Below are 23849 nucleotides of genomic sequence, written 5' to 3'. Positions count from 1 at the left end.
GTTTATAGTTATCTGAAATTAATTCTAATTAAATAGAATAGAAAAAATCAACTTTGTTTTTGAGTAATTTGCTCATCATCCGTAGGTGGAAGATATCCCTTGTGTGTATATATATATATAAGAAATAGACAGTTGGATAACAACCATAGTTCTGGATATTGATTCCCCAAAGTATCGCATTACTTAAATTTTATATTATAAAGTACCACTAAATCAGTTAAAAGATAAATGAATTATTTATTACTTATACCGCTGATAACGACGAATTCTTTCTTTACTTAAAAAAAATATTTATTGCTTTTCCATGCCAATTTCATTGAAAAATAAATAAAACCACCAAATGATCAAATATGAATAAAACTATATAATTATATTAATTAGTTTCTAAAAGAATAAATAAATAAATAAAAGGGCTGAAAATATGGCAGTCTGAAGGTCTACGCATGGAAGATACGGAGCATTTTTGTTGTTTTCCGCAAAGCAGCGTTTTATATAAGGAGTCGAGCAATGCGTAAAGCCCTCATCAAACCATCTCAAAAGAAACAAGTAGAAGCAACCCTTTTTTCAATTCAGCCTATATTTCTGGGCGTAAATCTTTTATCTGGCCCCATAAAAGCTTTGTTTTTTAGTTTTGGGTATTATTTCTTTTAGTTTTCATCTCTAGATCTGAAAGAGAAAAAATCGTTTTTCTGTTGAAGATTTCGAGGGTGTTTTTCGTTCGAATTTTCAGTGAAAATGGAGGTTTCACTAATGAGTTCTTCACAGGCAAAAATTTGTAAGACAGAATTGGGGTGCAAAGATTTAAGGTCTTGTTTTGGGAAAACTAATGATCAAAATAAATTATTTTCTCGGATACCAAACAGTGTTTATTTTTCTAATCAAATTTCGAGGTTGAGAAAAACCGGGATCAGATTTTCGGCGAAGGCTGTTGATTCTGAACCCATTCTTGAGACCAAGTCTTCTACAAGCTCCAAATCTGTAAGTTTCACTTCATTTTCTTCCCTCAAATTTGAGTAGTTTTTGTTCTTTTTATTGTTAAAAAGGGGAGTAGTAGTTGATTTGCTTGTTTAAAATTGATAAAGCTGCGAATATTTAAGCCGACTGTGGAGGATTTGTAGCTCTGTTTTGGGTAGATTTTAGATAATAAAAACAAGTTGTCTTGGTAGTAAATTGTTTGGTTTAGTGATGCTTGTCCTTGAAGTGTGAAGAATTTTTAATACAGAGATAACTTTCTGTTTTGGCATATCAATAGTTACATCTTAGTTTAATAAGCTTGTTTTAGTGATCGATTTAAGGTATTTTGATTTATATTTATATTATTTGCATTTTAGTTGAATTAATAAACAACAGTATGTGTTTATGCTGATTGTAGCAAATTTTGCTTTTCATTTTCCAGCTTGATAGGTTAAGACTATTTGTCGGTCTGCCTCTAGATACGGTTTCTGACGGCAGTACGATAAACCATGCTCGGGCAATCGCCGCAGGATTGAAAGCTTTGAAGCTTTTGGGTGTGGAAGGTGTTGAATTGCCTGTCTGGTGGGGAGTTGTTGAGAATGAGGAGATGGGAAAGTACCACTGGTCAGGCTATCTTGCTGTTGCGGAGATGGTTCAGAAAGCGGGTCTGAAGCTTCATGTATCACTTTGCTTCCACTCCTCCGATGAACCTAAAATTCCACTTCCAAAGTGGGTAATGAAGATTGGGGAATCCCAATCAAGCATCTTCTTTACAGATCGATCAGGACATCATTATCGAAAATGTTTATCACTGGCTGTTGATGATCTTCCTGTTCTTGATGGAAAGACTCCAATTCAAGTCTACCAGGACCTTTGTGAGAGCTTTAAGTCCGCATTCTCACCTTTCATCGGTTCTACAATCACGGTAAGAGGTTTTGTCCATACATTAACTCGGTTAAGTTAGCCATAGACCACGCTATTCTGGTGTGCTGATGCTAATGGCTTATGTATTTTGGTTTTGCAGGGAATCTCAATGGGTCTGGGGCCAGATGGTGAGCTCCGGTATCCATCTCACCACAAGCCTAAGTGTGCCAAGAATGGCACAATTTCAGGAGTTGGGGAGTTCCAATGTTATGACACAAACATGCTTAAACTTCTTAAACAACATGCTGAAGCAAATGGAAATCCATTATGGGGACTAGGTGGTCCACATGATGCCCTAGTTATGATCAGCCACCGAACTGGAATAACTTCTTCAACGATCACGGTGGGTCTTGGGAAAGTCCTTATGGCGACTTCTTCCTTTCTTGGTATTCAAGCGAGCTCGTATCTCATGGAAATCGTCTCCTCTCCCTAGCCTCTTCAATTTTTGGTGATTCCGAAGTCAATGTTTATGGGAAAGTCCCACTGATCCACTCTTGGTACAAAACCCGGGCTCACCCTTCTGAACTGACAACCGGATTCTATAACACTGCCTCAAGAGATGGCTATGAAGCAGTTGCAGAGATGTTTGCAAGGAATTCGTGCAAACTCATCTTGCCGGAATGGACCTGTCAGACAAGAACCAGCCACATGACTCTCTCTCGAGCCCTGAATCATTACTGGCACAAATCCAGGCAACTTGCAACAAGCACGAGGTTGAGGTTGCCGGGCAGAACCTGGCATCCGGATCCCCTGGGGGTTTAGAGCAGATCAAGAAAAATATGCTGGGTGATAATCCAATTGACCTATTCACTTATCAGCGAATGGGAGCTCATTTCTTCTCTCCGGAGCATTTTCCTTCGTTTACGGAGTTCATCAGAAGCCTTAATCAACCTGAAATGCACCCAGACGATATGCCATCGGAAGAGGTAGAAGCCACCGAATCTGTACAAACGAGTTCAGATCCGAACATCCACTTGCAGACAGCTTAGCAAGAGTTCTGTGTATATTGTATCTTTTAGACTTTAATTGTGGGATTTTAATTATCTTTTTAGGGATTTGGTCATGTTTTTCTGAACTCTTAGTTACATGAACAAAATAAGCAAATGAAGCATAATAAAAATAGTTATTTTTTACATAACTGAGACCAAGTTAAGCTGTACTGATCCTATAAATCCCCAGTTTCATTTTAATGATTCAATAAAAATCCAAAATCCAAGCTGGTGTGTTATAAACCTTGAGATGATCAACTACACAGCACTTGTTCATACATCCCTGATCCCTGCACCTGGAGAAAAGGAGAAACATGTTAGTAATTTTCATGGATTTCAGTAACTGTGCTTGGATACAACAAAAAGCAATAATGTGCATATGATGGATGGTTTACATGCATTATTACTTGGTAGGTTGGCTCGACGCATCAGAGATGAACATCACAAGTTGGATGAGCAATCATTAGTCAAGGTTATTAATGGGTGCAGTTGCAGATATTTAAGATGTCACTTTCTTTTCTTTTTTTCAGGAATTAAAATGTAATAAAAGCAGTGGGTAGAGAAGATGAAAAGTTTATGCTGGTAAATGGACAGGGGCTTTACTTGTTTTTTCAAAAATAAAATAAATACAAACCTGTTCATCATTTATTCACAAGCAATCTTCGTGTCAAAGCTGCTGAGGCAGATAGCAAAGGCTTGGAAAGCTGAGATCGGATACTGGTAATCCATGGTAAACAAATCCTTCCCCACTTTCCCAAACTGGAGGATGATCTTCTCATGTTCTGGCCCTGCTGGTCCATCTTCCGGAGACGCCACCAATTGGAAGTTTTTCACTGAAGCAACCGTAACTCGTCCATGGAAGTTCAAACACCAACACTGGAGTTGCTCGTGCCACCTCGGAGCCTTATTTGTCAAGACCAGTCTACCATTCTTTTGATATGATAAAGGGCCAGATAGAAAATTCTCCAAACTGGCCGACTTTGAATGAAAGATTGGGATCGATTGAGATGGATTCACATTGTTGAGAGAAAACTCAGCCTGGGTGGAGGCTAATCCTCCTGGTCCTATTGAAGTTGCAGGGATGGTGTTCATACTACAATGCATTCTTCTTGGACCCCTAGAAGTCATTAAAAATATGCCCCCATCAGTTATCTATGTTGCTTCCGATATGGGATATATCTGACACTAACACTCAAGTTCGAGTAACATAGATTTCTATGAGAAAGTGAACAGTTGATTTAATGCATGAGCTAATCAATAATGACGGATCAATTATTGCCTTGAACAAGAAGATATTATCAAATCCTTATCCAAAATAATGGCGAACTCTTACCTTGAACCTAATGTATTTAATTCATATGAAATGTGAGCCATGGGGTAACTGCCAGAAGGGACTCTAGGTGAAACTTGTTTTAAATTTGGTAGCCTAGAGGATCTACTTTTAGCTATCTTTGCACCAGTGTGAGGAGGTTGTCCATCAAAGACGGTGAACTTGGTCCCTAAAAAATTTGATCTTCAGAAAAGGAAACAAAAATGACATAAGAGTTGAGACTGCAAGATAAGGTAAATCAAAGAATCAATATGTATAATTTTGTTGGTTATAACATATATATATATATATATATATATATATATCACTTCTTACCTCAATCTCCCAACATAAGCATTACTCCCCTTTGAGATATCCTCAGCCTGTAAAGAGATGATATAATCTGTGCAAGTTGGACGCCTACACTTGCGAGCAGCAAGAAGGAACTTTCCAACGTCCAATAATGCTGCCATGGAGAAATTAAACGAAAATTTCCGAAGTGTTACTACAGAAGAAAGGAATATATGAAGATACTATTCTCGTTGATCTAATCTAGTAATTGAATGGAATGACTCATCCAATTCTTGTAGAAGAAGAAAAACTTACAATTAGTTAAACCAAGGTAAAGGTAGTATGTTTGGGTTGATCGATTTCGCTTTATGAAGCATTGAAGGAGAGAATCCTTTGGACCGGGCTGCAAATTGGATTTAAAAGTCAGAATTTTCAAGATTTGATGACAAGAAAATATAGAATTAAAATACTTCCAATTGATAATAGTTCTAGAGACTGATACATCAAAACACACTCTAATGTCATGTTGCTCCAACTAGTGTGGGAAAATCATCTTGCAAAGATCCTTCAAAGACATAAAAGAACTTCGGAGGTATGGAACAGATCCATTTCTGGTACATTCTCGTATCTAGCATTCACTTGAGCCCGAATACTATAACTCTATAGCTTTAATTCAATGCATAAAGCAAAATGGTAGTTGAGAAAAAGGGACTTTAAAGACATGGTGATAGTGGTTGTAGCTAGCTAATGATTACTGTTAACCAACACTGGTTGCAAGCTAAAAGTGGTCCCAAATCTTGAACCAGTCTTCAATGGAAATTTATCTATCAAGCTATAGCATAAAAGAAACAATGATTAGGGAGGGACTCATGATGGTCCCAAACATTTACTGTAATGTAAACTTGCCTTGTCTAATGGTCCAATACATGGCAGACAAAAATGGTTAAAAACACATGCCAGGTCCACAACTATATTTGAAAAAGCAAATTTCATTCTAATTTACCAAATTGCATCTCCAAACACAAATGCATAAGATTCTTGGAAAAGTTTTCCTAATTTGTTGAACTCAAAGGTATATATAACTATTGGGACCTTTAATCTCCAATCCAAACTAGAAAATCAGACAACAAATGATATCAGCATGCATAAAATTTACTAAACAATTCATAAGTAGATTCCCAGGAACATAAAATCCTCAGAAAACATTGGGGAAAACCCAGAATCTTGAAAATAGATACAAATAAAAATACTCAGACAAAAAAGAAAAATAAAACCATTAGTCACCAAATCAAAATGATCAAATGACCCTGTTTCCCGAAACAGGATTGGAATTAAACTTCAAAATCTTTTTGTTCACTAGAGAGCAAGAGAATTGAAACCCATGATATTGAGGCAAGAAAAAAAAAAAGGGAAACCTGTTTAACTGAGATGGGAAAAGTTAATTTCCCTGAAAGTTGAGGAACTTTAACAATCTGTTTAATAATAATCCTCCAACTCCTGCAAACACCAGCACAGGCGACCACATTTTTCCTCTGAGGCCAACTACTTTCCGAGTCTTCGATCCTTAAAAGAACTTCCCATAACAATTCCTGAGGCAGGTTGGCCCAACAGCAACCACCGCCAACCGCCGCTTCATTGGAAGCTCGAAGGAGATGGTCTTGAACCACCCGGCGGGACCTTAGCCTGGCAATGCACTTCATTGCCATCGATAACGTCAAAAAGTGTAAGAAAAAATAAAGATTGTTACGGGTGGAAATTGCTTCGTTGCTATGTTTTGCATGAAAAAAATTGAGAAAATGAATGAAAGAGGATGAGAATATTGTTGGGGTTTGGTTGTTTTTGTATAGAAATTAGTTTGGGGTTTGGATAGAAAATTGGAATTTCCAACTTTTCAAGTGTTTTCAGCAAAACTCAACACTTCTTTGGTGTAAACTTTAGACGGGTTTTAAGGGGAAAAGTTTTACTTTTTCCTTTTTCTAAAGACCTCCTTTTTGGCTAATAAAATTTTGGGTAAATTACACATAATTTCATTTAATTACAGATTTGGTAATTAATATGTTATTTTTTAATTATAAATAGGTTATTTAATTAAAATATCATTATAAAATATCACTTCATTATTAATTTCAGAACATATAGTGATATAACTTGGTATAATAACCGTTTTGGTCGTTAAAATTTATATATTTTATCAATTTGATTCTAATATAAAATAATTTAATAAATTTAACCCTTTACATTTAAAATTTCATTATTTCAGTCTTTGTTCTTCTCCTAAAGATGTTTTTTTTACTAATTAGATAACAATTTAACAATAACTTGTTTTATGATATAATACAATTATCCAACTTCTACTTTGATCCAATGAGTCCGTTTAGTTTGATAGTAGAAAAAATATTAAATTAATAAACAAATTAAATACGAAGGGTTAAATTTATTAAATTATTTTGATTTAGGATAAAATTGATAGAATATGTAAATTATGGCCTATGGGGATTAAAAGTGTTGTTATACTAGGTCATATTAGATGATGAATTCAATTTTAATGGAGTGATATATTTGTAATAATTAAATGTCCTTAGGTGTAGTTTACCCTAAAATTTAAAACTTGTCGTTTTACTTTTTTTATTTCCATGATTTTAGGAAATTCTTTTATCACTATTATTATGTTTTATACGTAAAGAGGCTCTTTTTGGTAAATTCAAAACCTGTCCTTTAATTTAATTTTCCACAAATATTGGTGGTTAAATAATTGTTTTGGTCCCTATACTATGCTCAAAATATGAGTTTTAATCCTTATATTTTAATTTAACATAATATAATCTTTTAACTTTACAATATCGTCAGTTAATACAAATAATTAACATTGGTAACTATTTCAATTAAAATAACATAGTGAAATGTGTGCAAGAAATGATTTTTTAATCAAAAGATCATGTCAGCCTTTCCACTGAAATAGTTGGTTGATTAACTCTTTAGACTAAATTATAAAAGTAGAGAAATTGAAATACATCGAATTAAAGTATATATGTTAAATTTAAATCTGAGTATAGTAGAGGGACCAAAACAATAATTTGACCAATTTCATTGATTATTTTTATAAGTTCATTACCATATTTTACTATAATTTGTTTTTAAAATTGTTCACATTAAAATATATTTTATTAATATTTTGTTGGTAAGAAGATTCTTTTAGTTAAATAATTATATTTTTTCTCATCTGGACTTCGTCCTAACTAATTCGGACATACCCGGATTGCACAATTAATTTTGGTGGGTGTCTCTCAATAGAGATTTTATGTATACAAAAAGATTCGAACTCGATAAATACTTAAATTATATTAAGATGCTTACCATTTGATTTAATCTCTGATTAAAGAATTCAAATATGTTTTGCTGTGTTTGTATAGTACACATCGAAAGTGAGGAAAATAAAATTAAAAAAGAAGTTGGTGGCTAATGGGACCATTGGAATTGGACCCTCCTCTCTATAATATCTCCCATTTTCTCTTATTTTATTTCATCTTTTGAATAAGAATTCCACCCTTTAGTCTATGGGAGGATGCTGCAATGATTTCCCAACATTTTCTCATCTTATAATCATTTTTAATAAAAAAAAAAACCAATTCTCCCTTGAATTCCCTCTAATAATCATCATTGACTTTAACTTTCAACCTGATATACTATTCATCAAATTAAGTGATTTTAATAGTTAAGAGATTATTGTTTTCTCTTAAAGTTTGTCATAAAATAACAGTTCGAGACAATAGATAAATTAGACTTGTATTGAAATCATAAAAAAAAGAAATATAGATTAAAATGAAAAACCCGAATATTGGAAGAATATTGACTTCGAAGTGGTTGAGGCATGCAATTATGCAGTTTCCTTAAGATAAAATTTCGACCACTCCTTAGTGCTCGAGATCTTTTAGTCGTCTGTCTCCCAAGATGCAACAACAATATAATCAGCGTAAAGTAGCACACATTGCGAGACCACAAACCTTTTACTTGCTAGAGAATATCACCAGAAAAAACATATATTTGGTCACGGGTCTAATATTTAGTTTTTATTTTAGTCACTCAATTATTATCAACTTTAAAAAACATATCTAACGTATTTTGGTTCTTTTATGATCACCAATCGTTAAAAAATTAATGGTGATGCTGATGTGAACTTTTATTTTATTTCTTAATATTGACGTGATATTACCTTATGTTAACACGTTATCATAACTGTTAATTTTTTAATGATGTATGATCAAAATCAAATCAAAACGAAAACGTAACGTTAAATATGATTTTGAAAAAAATAAATAACTAAATGACTAAATTAGAACTTAAATAATAATTGATAACCAAATAAGTAGTTTACAATAAGATTTAATGCATATCATTAGTTGGCCTGCATATACATTTTTCTGAGTATTTTACATCTCACTGAAATTGCTTTGCGTGCGAGAACTGATTACTTGTGTTATATGTATAATATTTATTTGTTTATCATTTAAAACTTTGTTGCAAGTGAATATAAGCAATTTCAATGGTTACATGGATTATTCTTTTTCTAAAGATTTCAGGTTCGACTAATTATGTTTATAAAATATATATTCATGATTTTTATAAAAAAAATATATTCTAAACATATACTAAATTGTAAAATAATCATTCCAGATAACCTTACTGCATTTGTAAACAACAAGATTTGGTACTTATAGGATCACAATCTCAGTTTTCTTATCTCATTTCGTATGAACAATGTTAACAATTTTATGTATCAAATTTTTGCATGGGACTATATTGACATTTGGTAGCAGGTTTCATACGTTATTATTATATTTTCATCATCAGATTTATTTTCATTTTTTATATAATTTTGATGTCTTAATCTATTGCATTAACTAGATGTTTCACGTAAGTTTTAAATATTATAATAAATTATAAGATATTATGATAAATTAGGTGTTTGTTGTGTAGTAAAATGATAGTTAATCTAGTTTTGAGTTTTTATTTCTTTCTATAATTTTTCTTGGATCATTTCGATATCAACGATCTACGAGATTCTATTATAATGTATAGATTAGATATAGAATGTTACAATTTTCATATGAGATTTTCCAGATTGGTCAAAAATTTTACTCCTGATAAGAGTAATATCGTCCATTTTAATATTTGAGTGTACAAATATTGACAAACTGTGTTTGAACAATCCCCCAAGAAAGTGGTTCGTCTCATAACATAATTATATCTCATTTTATTTTTTTAATCACTTTTTCAATCAATGTTAGTATTTTATTATGCAGCTGTGTTATTTTTTCTATTGTTAGTACTTTATGTTAATTTAGCATTTTAATGTTATTACTTTCATTATTTATTGTTTTACGGTAAACTACACAAATATTTACTAATGTTTAAGTAAATTTTTATTTTTCTCATTGAAGTTTCAAAACTAACGAATCAATCATTAACATTATCAATTTATAACAAATCGATTATTAACATTGTCATAATAAATCAGTCACTTGATATTAACTACCGTTAACATAGGTGACGGAAAGCTTATGTGGCCATCTAGTTCTTTTTTTCATAAAAATTGTCTATTTTTTTTACTATTAATACTTAAAAGTTTTATGTTAAGTCAACAGATATATATACATATATAATCTTATCGAAACACTGTATATGAAAGCCACCTAATTCATAGGTTTCAAACAAATAATTGTTTAACATTATATTCCACCTACATAAAATCTGTTCAATTTAATTACAGAAACAATAAGAGGTTTCTACATCGCGGGGAAAAAAACTTATTAATGTTGGAATTTCGAACATCATAGTAAACAGATAAAAGATCCTCCACAACCATAACCATAAACAATCACTAATTAAGTAATTATTCACTCGTTCATATGTGAAGAAATTCTCCTAAAGATGGCTCAAATATCCGATCACCAGGCTCATGATGGCCACCACGCATACGTAGAAGAAGGGAAAGCCAACTTGAATTGTTTTTCCGGCAGCGGAATTCGTCTTCAATGCCTCCTACAATCAGAAAAGCGATAATAGTTCCCCATTTAATGGTAATAACTAAGAATAATTAATACTACAGTCGTGTTTTATATGCATTTGAACATGAAAATGAGAATACGGTACTTGAAATATCTTTAAAAAGACGAAATACTTAGAAAGTATAAAAAAAATTAAACCCTCCCATGTTGCATACTTACCCAAATCCGATAAATATACCAGAGTCCGAGTTAGTCAATTATGAATATTATTTTAACGAGCTTCGTTATATGGCTATTTAGCTGTTTTTATTGTTATAGCAAGTTTCTTGTCTGTTCAGTGTGTCAAATGAAAATGAGACTCACTAATTCACCCTGAAGCTTGTCCTTCTCTTGATCAGCCATACTCCTCTCCTGTGTCAGCTTCACGATGGTAACTTCAGCCTGGTGACAAAATATGTATATTATATATAGGATTATTCATGAAATAAGAGCATGCTTACACTCTTTCGAATCTTCATTTTCTTAAAAGTGTTTGTGCTCAACATCCATGTCCGACTCATGTATATATGAGTACAATGTTATAATCTTTCAAAAACCCTCTAAATACATGGAAAACTTAAAACAAATTAAATATAGAAATGTCAGAAACATGTACCTATATCGGACATTGTGCATACGAGACTCAATAAGCTTAAATCAAAGGGAAATAGCACTAACCTCTTTAAGTTTTGAATCCATAAAACTTATCTTTGACTTCAACTTCTCAAAATTGTCATCCAACTTCATTTCCTTTGTACATTTCAGTCCCTGTACATCCTTGGGGATACTTGACTGCACATTGCTAGCTGGAGTTAGCTCTTTAGAGTCATCTACGGAAGTTTTAAACCGTTCAACATCCGTAGTTGATCTTAACTCCAGTGCATCCTTAGCAGTCTCAAACCCCTTCAAATCCTCAGCAACCTAAGAGAAGATAACTATTACACTAGGATCCTTAATCACATCTTATGGTACTCGGACTTACGTGCGCATGTTAGACAAGTGTATGCATCTAACACAGGTATGTTAAAGCTTTTCCAAGATTTTCATGCATTTGGATGGTCCTTGGTGAATGGTATCCCTGTAAGTCTATAACTATGTCCAGATATACAGCCATTAATAACATGAGAAATGCACAATTTACACTTACCTTCTGAGGTGGAGGTATGTTTTCTACTCCACGACAAGCTTTATCCTTTCGAGGTGAAGTTTCATGATCCATTTCTTGTTTGAGGTCTCCATTGATTGCTGTCAAAACTGGTGACTGTGGTGGGCTTGTAAGGAATACTTTCAGCTTCTTCTCTTCAATGTCCCTGCCACTTTCTTTAGAAAACTGCAAATAGGAAACGATGAATAAATTGTAGGAACAACAAAAGAACAGTCGTTACACTGGAGAATTCTTACGATGTTGGATATGTCTTCCTCAGCTGTCCCGAGAGGAATTACTGTACTTTGAATCAGAAACTTGTCTTTGCACATCAAGTCAGGTGGAGCAACACTCTGAGCTTGCATAGTAACTGCACCAAGACAAAAAGAAAGGCCAAAAAGAATTGCATTTGATATTGACTTAAATAGATTTAAACTATGTTGTTGAACCATACCCGGATCTGGCATTCACACTCTAGACTGAGTAACTTGGGTTGTAAGCTACTCGAACCTGACTAACTTAGTAAGCTATGTTACCATGATCTAGAGGTGAGTGTCGATTAGATACATGCATTTTTCTATATATTTAGAGAATTATATACTTCAGACCCATGTACAAATTTGTGTAGGACGCTGATACTCCAAAAAAACGAAAAGTTCGAATAAGGAGAGCACATATGGTAATTATCCAGTTACATACATCCATAACATTCTCTTAAATTCCACACTTAACGTCAAACACATCTTAGGCATTACTTAAAGAAGAAAGAAATCTCAATAAACTCTATAATTTCAAACTCATTCAGTCTCCAAAACAGACATTCAATCTAAAACCATGCAACCAAACAATATTCATCAATCACTAACAATCCAACTTTCAATTTTGAATAAAATTAGCACCTCAACCGTATAAGTAAAGCAGAATCTAAAAACATTAAACGGGTGAGTGAAGTTAAAAGTACCTGTAAAATCATATGTTGATTTAGGTTTAACAATGCCAGTGTTGGGTCTCACACAGTACTTCTTAGGAGAAGTAGTCTTCACCTGAAAAATCATTTTATTAAGACTAAATTCATTATAGTTGAATCTGAATCTCATAATTCAACTAAAAAATTATCAAAAGGCGAGAAAATAAGAAAGACCCATAGATTAAAATGGGAAGAAAGATACCTTAAAGGCTACATACTGATCCGTGTTGTTGGTTAATTGGATCAAGCATGAACTCTGTTTCTTTAACTCAACTTCGGTAAGAGACAAAGCAAATAATAGATTAAACATCGTTATAAATAAAAATTACTCAACCCTTTTAGATTTAAATAAATAAGAAACATACAAGTAAAATTGAGTTGTTGAGGGTGAATTTCCAGGAGCTCTGAAGTCATTGATCACTGCAAAGATTCCCAAGAAAAAAACAGAAAGAAAATGTTAAAAAAAAGCCTTGTGTTTCTGAAGCAAGAAAAATGTAGAAATCTATAGTTTACATTATAATTAAGAAATGAAGAACAGGAAAGATTTGAAGTTTAATGGCGGTTGATGGATTGAAGAACTGCTCTGCCTTCGATTATGTAGTTTGATTTGTGAATGTTTAATGGTTTCAGTTTGTGTTGCTTTTGGAGTATTTGGGCGTTGGTTGCGGCTGGTGAGTGTGGTGGGCCAATGTTTCTATTCAGCACCTCTTGAAGGTGTAGGCCCACCAAGGATAAGTCCAATTAGGCAGAATAAATAAAACTCGACTCGACTTTAAAATTCATAATTTCATCATAATAATTTTTGAAATTTTAGTAGTCCTAAAGAGAATATAAAAATTGAGCCTATAATAAAAATATTATAAATAAAATTGAGTTGTAAGAATAAAGAAAATTGAAATAATTCACTTATAATTTATATTTTTTGTTGTATTTAAAAAATATATAATAAATATATCAAATTTCAAATAAAAAATGTGGACAAAAATTATTAAACGTCTAACTACTCATACAAAACAAGCACAATCATTTTTAAGAGGTCAAGAGTTTTATTTCGGTTATATGTATCTTATAAAAAGTAATAAAAGAACAATTACTTAGAAATTCAATAAATAATTTAAAAATGCTACGTCACATTAACGTTACTTTTTTAAAGACAGATAATAAAATTAAAAATAAAACTTAATATTAAGTATGATATTTAAAAAAATAATAATTAGATAATTAAAACATAAATAAAGTAATGGGTGAGTGGTTAAATAGATAATTTACTTTTTTTAATTATATATGGACCTTTAAATTTTGGGCCTTGGACATATGCCCTTCATGCTCATGCTTAAAAACGGCCTCAAATTTCATAAACTCGATTTTACTCGAAAAAATTTTAAATTCGAATTGAGTTATAAAATATAATTCAAAAATTTTAGTAAGCAAATGGATTGATTTTTAAGTTCAAGTCAATTTCCTCAACTCCACATGATATATGAATATCACATATGGAAAAAAATACAAATATGTATGTATGTATGTCGTTTATGATTATAGAAAACCATTTAAACTGGAACCAATTAGTATCATAATATTATAAATAAATTTAAATAGAAATTCAAACAACTCGACTCGACTAAAAAAAATTTCAAATAAAATTTTAGTTATAAAATAGGGCTCGTCAACTCGACTAACTAAAAAAATTATTTGACTCAACTCCATCGAATACTCACCCCTACTTACTATGCTCGCAGCATCACCTTCAATATAAACCAATTACCAATCAAGGATGAATTGAGAAGAGACTAGTGAGGTAATCTCTCTTAAAAATTTTAAATTTTCGTATAATTTAAATATTTTTTAATATTATTTCATTAATAATTTGTTTTTGTCCTTTAATATAAAATTATACTTTAATATAAAACTATACGTAAAATATTGTTGCGAATCCTTCTCGACGGCCAAAGTAATCCCGTGGATGAAGGCTCGTGCTTCCATTATTTGAGGGTCATGGCATGCATTGAACTTTTGTGCTTGCCCCGCAACAACCATCCATGTATGATCCTTTGTTAATAAAGCACAGCGTCAACACAAATCTCATACCTATTAATTAGACTAAATCTAAATATGGTCCATACATGATACATAATATTTAATCTAAATTGGTAGAATATAGAAGTGTTGGAGGTTAATTTTTTAGAATTAGGATCAAATTAAAACAAAATATAAAGATTGAAAATTAAATTTGTTATTATATTAATCTAATTAATTGCCATCTCTTCTATATTCAATTTTTTTCAATAACGATGAACTAATTTGTTATTGTTTGAAATCGAATGGTCACTTTATATATTTTTTTATATTTAAGAGATTGAATAAAAAATATTTTATGATCTATTTGAGTATTTTACCAATAAATAAATAGTCAATAAAAACATAAAAGATTCTAATTAAATGACAAATTATATAATTCCCCTTTATTTTATTTGTTGGTACCTTGTTTCTATTTTTCTGCCTTAAAGCTGAATAAAAGAAATACTATAAACTAATGAAATATTAAAATTATTTTATAATTAAATTAAATAAAAACTATTTGTTTATTATTAAGTTTTTTTTAATATTTGGGACAGATTCATTTCGACCCGAATTTGTATATTAATTAATTGTAGCTGAGTTATAATTATATTAATTGTAAATATTGGACGTGACATATTTTTCTAAGTAGGCTAAGTTAGGCTATCTAACAAAAAAAGGGAAGACAAATTTCGCTTGGCAATCTAATCAATGTAGCTACTTAATCCTATATGATTAAGAATGTTTATTATGCGTTGGGTTGGCACATAAACTGAGAAATAGGGGTGAGATTTTGATCGAGTCAAGTTGAGTTAAATCAAAATATTTTGAATTATTCGAGTTGACGAGTCTTATTTTATAATTCAAACTTGATTTGAATTTTTTTTGAGTTTAGTCGAGTCAAATTGTTCGAGTTTCTATTTAAATTTAATTATAAATATTTATAATATTATAATATTTTATTTGATTTCAATTTAAACGGTTTTCTATTATCATATACATTACACATATATTTCATTGTATTTTTCATATGCGATATACATATATCATACATAATCGAGAGACTCGACTTAAACTTGAGAACCAATCTAATAATTACTAAAAAATTTGAACTCTTCGAGTTCTATTTTATAATTTGACTCGAATTTATTTTTTTAATCAAGTCTAATTTATGAAATTATAATTCAAAATTAATTGGGGTTGAATTTTTTAAGCCAAATCATATAAAAAAGATCGATTTTTCAAGTCAAGTTTTCTTCATCCTACTTCGAACTACTTCAAGTAGTATATGTTAAGCTTTAAAATTTTAAAATTGGGTAACGCAATTGATCTTTTCAGCCCAATAATAAGTTTAATTTAATATTTATATTATATTTAAACTATCTCTAATCATTTGAATTTTTAAATTAAAACACATTTAAATTCGCAGTTTTCATAATGTTGTAATAGTAATTACATCATTTAAATTAAGATTTAATCAGTAATTTAAAATTTTAATTTATCAAATAAAACAAAATTCATCAATCCATTGGTACCAAATTGTCACAATCTTGTTATGTATGGGAACATGCAAGATGGAATTCATGCTTTAGGTTTACCAATATTGTTGGACCTTAAAGAGGTCGTGACTCGAACAATTTGAGAATGTTCCTTTTTTTTAAAAAAAAAAAACTAAGGGTCAAATATATAAATGGTCCCTATTTATAAAGCGCTGCTTTGTTGAGTTTCTCGATTATTAAAAGATACAAAATGGTCTCCTGATAATAGAGTGTTGTTTTATTGGGTCATCTGACTATTAAAAATTATAAAATGATCAACTGAGTATTCATATGTTCCAAACTCATCATTTCCGTTAAAGATGGCGTTCGTTTGAACTGGATGTTAACATGGTAATTGAAATATGATAAAATCATATTTTAATGACGTCTATTGACATCACTGTTGATTTCATGCATTGGCTCGACGAGATAATGTAAGCGAATAGTCGATCAAAAAATACAACTCAAACGATTATGAGATCAGATTTTATCATATCCTAATCAACATGTTAACGTCCAGCTCATATGATTGTAATTTTTTGAACAGAAAATGACGAGTTTGGAATATAAGAATAGTCATGTGACCATTTTGTAACTGTTAATAGCTTAGATACTTAACAAAGCAACATCTTATAATTTGGGGGCCATTTAGTAACTTTTAATAGTAAGGGGACTCAATAAAGCAACACCTATAACTGGGGGACCATTTGTGTACTTTACACAAAAAATAATTATAATTTAAATTCTAAAAGTTAATACTTTGGAACAAGAACCAAACGATCTCACTTGTTAAAAAAATATATTATTATCTCTAAAAGTTATAGGTTCGAGCATGACGCCTACATAAATGTTTAAGCGTTTATTATTAAATGATTGAAAATCTTTCAAACATATATTATCAGGATAAAATGGTTGGCATCTTTAATCATCAATTCTAAATAATTATAATAAAAAGCAACACGTAACAAGCCGCTCGAATAAGTGTAAATAGTCTTTTTCGGGGCTAACTAACAAAACACGGGTAAAATATCATTCAACTTTTTTCGTTTGCTTGATATTCTTACTAATTTAAACCTGACTTTGGTACACTCTTCTTTTTCTTCATTTATGAGAACTAAGATAACCCAATATTAGCTATTGAAATTTGAATAAATAAACTGTAAATCGATCCTTGGAAATGACTTCATAAACCAACTGAAGCACATTAAGTATCGTTTATAAATTTACATCTTGCATTTGAATGTTTCATAGTTTTCAGTAGTGTGACCCGGGCTTTATAGAAATAATTACATGTAATATTAGCATCATAGTCTTCAGGATAAGTAATTCTTTTGGCTTAGAATGAACTGAGGTCGCATTGTTTTCTCAACAAGCATTGAGAAAATGGATTGGTAGGAGTCTTTTTCTCAAAAAGTTATCTTATGTACATGATAATGTGATTGAGGTCGATAAAAAAACAGATGGATTGAGTAAAATCCTACCAAATAGATTTTAAAAGAGTGTAAATATAATAAACAACCAAACTAGTCTTTAAGTTCATTTGCACATACCTCTAAGAATTAACAAGCATTAACTAGCAAATGAACAAGTACAACCAATTATAGAATTAACAAGCATTAACTACGTACCTATTCCTTGGGCTTTCATTTGTTGTGTATACATCACCTAAACTTTGAAGAATATTAAGCTTTGTTCAACTTTGACGTCTGATATGAAAAGATGGGTCTCGATTTTATACTTAATCTAAGGGGATTATAAATGGTATGTTCTAAAGATTCTCATCCATTAGATGATAATAAAAGTTCAAATACCTTCGCATTCTCTGGTGCTAGAATCTGGAACCTCTAAAAATAATAACCTCATTTTAACCATTCAAGTAGATTGATTCATACTTTTTAATATATTTTTTAATTTGTTCATTGATTGTGTTCTGTGCGAATTTATTATAAAATCCTAAAATTTACTATAATCCTAACTTTATTCGCTTTCATTTTAATTTCATATAAAAATATTAAATCTTGAATTCAAACACTTAGATTATTAACTTGGAAAAATTAGAGGTGGGATCACGGTCTAAAAGACGTTTTTCACCAAATGTACTTTATTTTTTCCGCAAAAATGCGTGGATAGAATAGGGGGGGGGGGGGGGAATCAAGCGTAATGTAATGATATTTTTTCTCAACCAAGGATCTTGTTATAGTGATAAAAAAGAGGACCGGATGATATGATATTTTTTAGAAAATAATTGGATGACACAATATTTTTTAATTTTCATGTATGTAGTAAATATTGTGTTGTTTGATTGTCTTTCATGAAGATACTATATCGTCTGATCGTCTTCTCTGATCATTATAATAAATATTATACCTTAGCTGAGAAAATAAATTCAGATAAAAATTACTTGAAAAAAAATATTTTTCTTCATTTCACTACTTGAGTATTTTGTCGTGCTTTTTAGATATATTATTACGTATGCAAAAAATACACATCATTTGTAAAATACGACCGAGTTGCATATTTGTTGAAAGGGTGTTATTTTAAAAAAATAATTAAGAAAATGTTATTTTAAAAATAGATAAAAGGACCTTGAGAACGAAACTTAGTAAATACATTTTTAAAAAAATATAGGGAAAAGTATACAAATGGTTTTCTGATTATAGAAAATTGTTTTGTTTAGTCTCTCGACTATTAAAAAATTATAAAATGGTGTCAAACTATAAGACATTATTTTTTGAGTCCCTAACTATTAAAAGTTATAAAATGGTCTCTCAACTATTCATATATTCTAAACTCGTCCATTCCGTTAAAAATTTGACGACCGTCTGAATCGGACGTTAATCTGTTGATTGAGATATGATATAATTATATTTTAATGATATCCACTGACACTGTCATTGATATCAAGCACTGATTTGACGACATAATGTTTCAAGCACTAACTCGATGACATAATATAAACAGAGAGTCGGTCCATAAATTACAACTCAAACGATTATGTGATCAAATTTTATCATATCTCAATCAACATATTAACTTCTAGCTTAAACGATCACCAAATTTTTAACAAAAAATGATGAGTTTGGAACATACGAATAGTTGAGTGGTCATTTTATAACTTTTAATAGTCGGAAGACTCCACAAAGCAATGCCCAATAGTTAATGGATCATTTTGTAACTTTTAATAGTTATGAGACTCAAAAAAGTATCTCCCTATAGTCGGGAGACCATTTGTGTACTTTACCCAAAAATATATAAAAACCTGAAAAAAAATCCTTTCAAAAACAGACATTTCATTCTCTTAAATACAGTGAAGAAACAGGTGGGATTCGTATTGGGATGGTGGGCAGATGTTGAAAAGCTTTTTCGATGAAAACAATGAAAAATGAGAAAATTTGGGGAATTTAGCGATAAATCTCAACAACTTTGTAACGTTGACACAAACAACAAGGCGAATTATAAAACCAGTTGCAGTCTTTATAAATCCAACTCCTCTCTCAATCTTTGTGCTCTCCGCCTCTTCTTTCCTCCATTCTATCGAAACCGCTTCCAATGGCTTCTTTTACATTATTCAGCTCCACTCCTCTTTCAACTTCTTTCAAGCACACCCAGGTTTCCTTTTTCATCTTCTTTCTTTTTATGCCCTTTTTCTTTTTCTTTTTAAGTTGGGTTCTTTTAGAAATGTTGGTCCTGTCGTTACTTTGTTTGCACTTTTTTTTTTTGGTTTCTGGGTATTGACAGAATTTGCGATGGATTTGGGTTTGTTTTTGGAATACAAGTGTTTGTCTTTGATTTGGGTTTGCGATGAATTTGCCATTTTTTATATTTTTGTTACATAAATATACTTTAATGGCTTCTTCAGTTTTTCAAGAGTAAAGTTTCACGTTTCATTATATGTATCAGTTTGAATGATTTTTCCTTTTCTGCTGTGTAAGACACCCGAGTGTACACATTTGGGATTCAAATGACGGTTGGATAGCATAATAGCGGATATTATCTAATAATAGTGACTGTTTAAAATTACTATTATAGAAAATAACGGTATGAAATAAAATCACACCAATAACGATAGATCGCGGTCATAATTTATCGGCAACGCTCAATAGTGAGCCGCTATTCTCGACATTATTCCACTATTTTATTTTTAAAAAAATCAGCTCATTTAAAAAAAAACTCTTTTAAAAAAAATCACAATTGCGGTACTTGCAATTACCGTAATAGTATTTATTATATCCACAACTGCGGTACTCGCAATCACCACAATAGTATTTATTATAATTATAACCGTGATAAATATAAGACAACTGAAAAACGGTCACAATTACAATTAAATCTTTGATACGCATATTATATATTCAAGATCTCGACTTTTGGTTTTGTTGAGGTTGAATTTGAGATATACTGAACCATGGTACTCTGATTTTTGAGTAAGTGTTGGATTAAATATGTATTTGATAAATATAACTATTTTTGAAGTCATTGAGTGTTCTTAGAATTAAAAGGGAATGTTATTTCTCAGATCTAGGTTCAAGAAGCTAGGTAGAGTGTGAATGTGCACCCGAATCAGTTCCTTTTGTTCTGTTCCCATTATATGATTCGACTTTCTTGAGCTGATTTTAATATAGGTTTTGAGTTTGGTTTACGCAAATTCTGTTTGAACAGGTACGTCTTCATGGGATCTCTAATGTCAAGTCTGTTTACTTCCCATCACTTACGATGCGCCGCCGATCATCGCGGCTCTGCGTTTCCTGTGCAGTATGCTTTTCTTTCTTATCTGTTCTGTTTTTTTGGCTGAATTTGTGGATCTGCATCCGCTGAGTTTACTCATTTAGCTATGTAATTTAGTTCAATGCCAACTTCCAAATAATAGGATCATACACATGCAATAATCACTGAGTTCTAACCGGAACTGGGGATATTAACTTGTTTAGGCCAAACCGGAGACGGTAGACAAAGTTTGCGAAATAGTGAGGAAGCAACTGGCACTTTCTGATGATTCTTCCGTCACCGGAGACTCAAAGTTCTCGGCACTCGGAGCTGATTCTCTTGACACGGTAACAAAATATCTAACCCTATGAATGGGGATTGGATCTATTATGTTGCTACTCAAATAACAGTATTAACATCTAACACCATCATCGGTTTTTCTCCTATTCAGGTCGAGATAGTGATGGGACTGGAGGAGGAGTTCGGTATCAGCGTGGAAGAAGAAAGCGCACAAAATATCAGCACGGTTCAGGATGCGGCCGATCTGATTGAGAAGCTCAAGGAGAAGGAAGCTGCTGCTTAGAATGTTGTCATGTTGTTGAAGTTGGGAAGAATTAAAACTAGAGAAATCTAATATTATGAGATGAAAATCCTTGTCTTATTAAATTTCATATGATCTTGTCTTTAGGCATTTGTGTGTTATTATGTAAGCTATCATAAACATGAAGAGTGGCTTCTTTTCTGGTACAACAAAACCTGTGGCGTCCTTATAAAAACAGACATGATATCATCTTCAGACAAACCCAATTTCCTTAAAAGAAACCTGATTCCCTTAAAGCTTCAACTTCTGTTCCCAATTCTCTTCACTCATTGAACTCAACGTCCTAGTAGCAACAGTCAACATATTCGACTATTAATATTTACAAATTCGACATATATGTGTTGTATTATTATCTATTTTTACCATTATTAATATTTATAGTTACAAAAATTCACTATTTATATTTAGGGTAAGTAACATCATATATCACTGAATGAGATGCTCTCCACCACTTCCTCTTGCCATAACATGAAACCAAATCTCTTGTATTACCAAACAAATTGTGGGAAGACATAAAAACGAATTAAGAACTAAATGGAACATAGAATAAGCTCTTACCTCCTTAAATCTTGAAGAAAAAGATGAAAGAAGAAAAGGGAGAAGAAAGAAAGAAGAGAGAATAGAATGAGGAAAGTGCTCATCCTTTTCCCCAAACCGAAACCCAAAGCTAAAAGAAATCCCAATAAATCAGTTTTTTTTTTAAATGGTCTAATTACACTTTTGGTCCCTCCTATTTTACCTTCTATACAAAATACCCTTTTATGGCCATTTGGGCTCAATCCTAGCCCAAACAAGACCAACCTTGGCCCAATGCTTCTTAATGGACTATTGGGTTCATCTAAAACTCACTCGGGTACTCCCACTGAGACTCCTCCGATGATATCATTGTCCCATCACAAAAATAAAACATGTAGATGTAACAATTTCAAGGGTGAGCTAACAAGATCAATGAGTACACGACTACTCTATTATATTTCATGAGTTCCATATATAATAAGCATGCAAGTCATATATAAATATAAATGCATCAAGTATGATCATATCTACTCTATTTATCAATGTTTAACTGATTATCTAAAGTCTGGAATATTTTATGGTATCACATTATCAATCTATAATATCATTCTTATCAACATTCGTCTATCGCTACTCAAGCATGTTATCATTCACCTACATGCTACTCAAGCAAGATAAACTATAGTATCAAGTCTCACCTAGAATCAAATACTAAAGTCAATAATAATATGGGATCAATGATCTCAAATAACATAAATAATGTATAGATTCAAAATCACACAACAACAAGTACATCATTGATATGAGGCATGGGGTCACATAGTATCAGGAAGGTACATTCATTTCGGATGAGGCCTGGGATCACGTAGTATCAAGAACGTACATCTGATATCGAGTGAGGCTTGAGGTTACATAGCATCAGGAACGTACACTTGACATCAAGTGAGGCCTAGGGTCACATACAATCATGAACATACACCAGACATCCATCTTTGGATAAGACTTGGGGTCATATAGTAACAGAAACATACATCCGACATCGAGTGAGGTCTAGGGTCACATAGCATTAGAAATTTACACCCAACATCTCGTCATCAGTACTGAAGCGTGCTTATAGAGTATCTGAATCCCTCCACACAAACCATACAACAAGAAATGCCCACGATGACATGCAATCGCAATCATCGGTTAAGCACCAAGGCATACTATCAAGCTCAAATTAATTATTTAGTAGCTTATAAAAAGTAATTAATCTAATTCTGAATATCTTACAACATTTAACTCACAATCTAGATTTTTTTTCATTTACTAGCTTATAAAAAGTAATTAATCTAATTTTGAATATCTTACAACATTTAACTCACAATCTAGATTTTTTTTTCATTTACTATAATTAAGGATATTTTAGTCATTTTTCATGCTCTTGGGTATTCCAATCTTTTACTATCATGACCTAGTCGAATACTTACTGGGGTGTCTATCCATGACCTTCATATATGAGAAAGCCTCAAAATAATATTTACTCTAATGCTTTCTAACTTTAAGGTATGTTGTTCGTCTTCTCAAAATAATGATTCACACCATTTAGATTTTCAAAAAAACACTTCAAAACTCATATATGATAAAGCCCCAAACCCCTAAAATAGTGATTTTTTTAGTTTTATTTCATCAATTTCGAGTGGGTTTCGTGAAAAACAAATCATATGAGAAGAAAGAGTAAAATACGAACATTTTGGAACTAGTTTTGTCTTGAAAGATGACAAGTGACGGGTGGCGGGAGTCTGTTGGCTGTCAGTGGCAGCCGTAAAAG

At 31.7% G+C, this 23849-nt stretch overlaps 3 protein-coding genes and 1 pseudogene across 5 annotated transcripts; 2 read left to right on the top strand and 2 right to left on the bottom strand.

The window, feature by feature from the left end:
• Nucleotides 1-559: 559 nt before the first annotated feature.
• On the top strand, nt 560-3996 carry LOC120189464 (annotated as a pseudogene).
• Nucleotides 3389-6433, bottom strand: LOC120189465 (tubby-like F-box protein 3). The gene is made up of 5 exons (XM_039192744.1): nt 5883-6433; nt 4783-4870; nt 4513-4642; nt 4201-4380; nt 3389-3984 (listed from the first exon to the last, which is right to left on the bottom strand). Exons 1-5 carry the CDS (start codon nt 6171-6173, stop codon nt 3513-3515), a joined length of 1161 nt encoding a protein of 386 aa, XP_039048675.1. The 5' UTR covers nt 6174-6433; the 3' UTR covers nt 3389-3512.
• A 3787-nt stretch (nt 6434-10220) lies between these two features.
• On the bottom strand, nt 10221-13235 carry LOC120189443 (vesicle-associated protein 2-2-like). Of its 3 annotated transcripts, XM_039192730.1 has the most exons (9): nt 13136-13235; nt 12988-13042; nt 12825-12895; nt 12584-12698; nt 11913-12025; nt 11659-11841; nt 11190-11432; nt 10836-10913; nt 10221-10506 (listed from the first exon to the last, which is right to left on the bottom strand). In XM_039192730.1, exons 2-9 carry the CDS (start codon nt 13034-13036, stop codon nt 10390-10392), a joined length of 969 nt encoding a protein of 322 aa, XP_039048661.1. In that variant the 5' UTR covers nt 13037-13042; nt 13136-13235; the 3' UTR covers nt 10221-10389. The 3 variants fall into 3 exon arrangements, with proteins under 3 accessions (XP_039048661.1, XP_039048660.1, XP_039048662.1); XM_039192729.1 differs by having other exon boundaries at nt 10223-10506; nt 12988-13170; XM_039192731.1 differs by having other exon boundaries at nt 10241-10506; nt 12617-12698; nt 12988-13170.
• Nucleotides 13236-19682: 6447 nt separating this feature from the next.
• LOC120189507 (acyl carrier protein 1, chloroplastic-like) lies at nt 19683-21720 on the top strand. Its single transcript, XM_039192778.1, has 4 exons — nt 19683-19827; nt 20878-20970; nt 21147-21269; nt 21374-21720. The coding sequence occupies exons 1-4, from the start codon at nt 19768-19770 to the stop codon at nt 21503-21505; spliced, it is 408 nt and encodes a 135-aa protein (XP_039048709.1). The 5' UTR covers nt 19683-19767; the 3' UTR covers nt 21506-21720.
• The last annotated feature ends 2129 nt before the right edge of the window (nt 21721-23849 follow it).

Source organism: Hibiscus syriacus, unplaced genomic scaffold, assembly GCF_006381635.1.
Source record: "Hibiscus syriacus cultivar Baekdansim isolate YM2019G1 unplaced genomic scaffold, ASM638163v2 tig00116958_pilon, whole genome shotgun sequence".
Classification (NCBI taxonomy): Eukaryota; Viridiplantae; Streptophyta; class Magnoliopsida; order Malvales; family Malvaceae; genus Hibiscus; species Hibiscus syriacus.
This window is presented reverse-complemented; position numbering and strand designations above follow the sequence as displayed.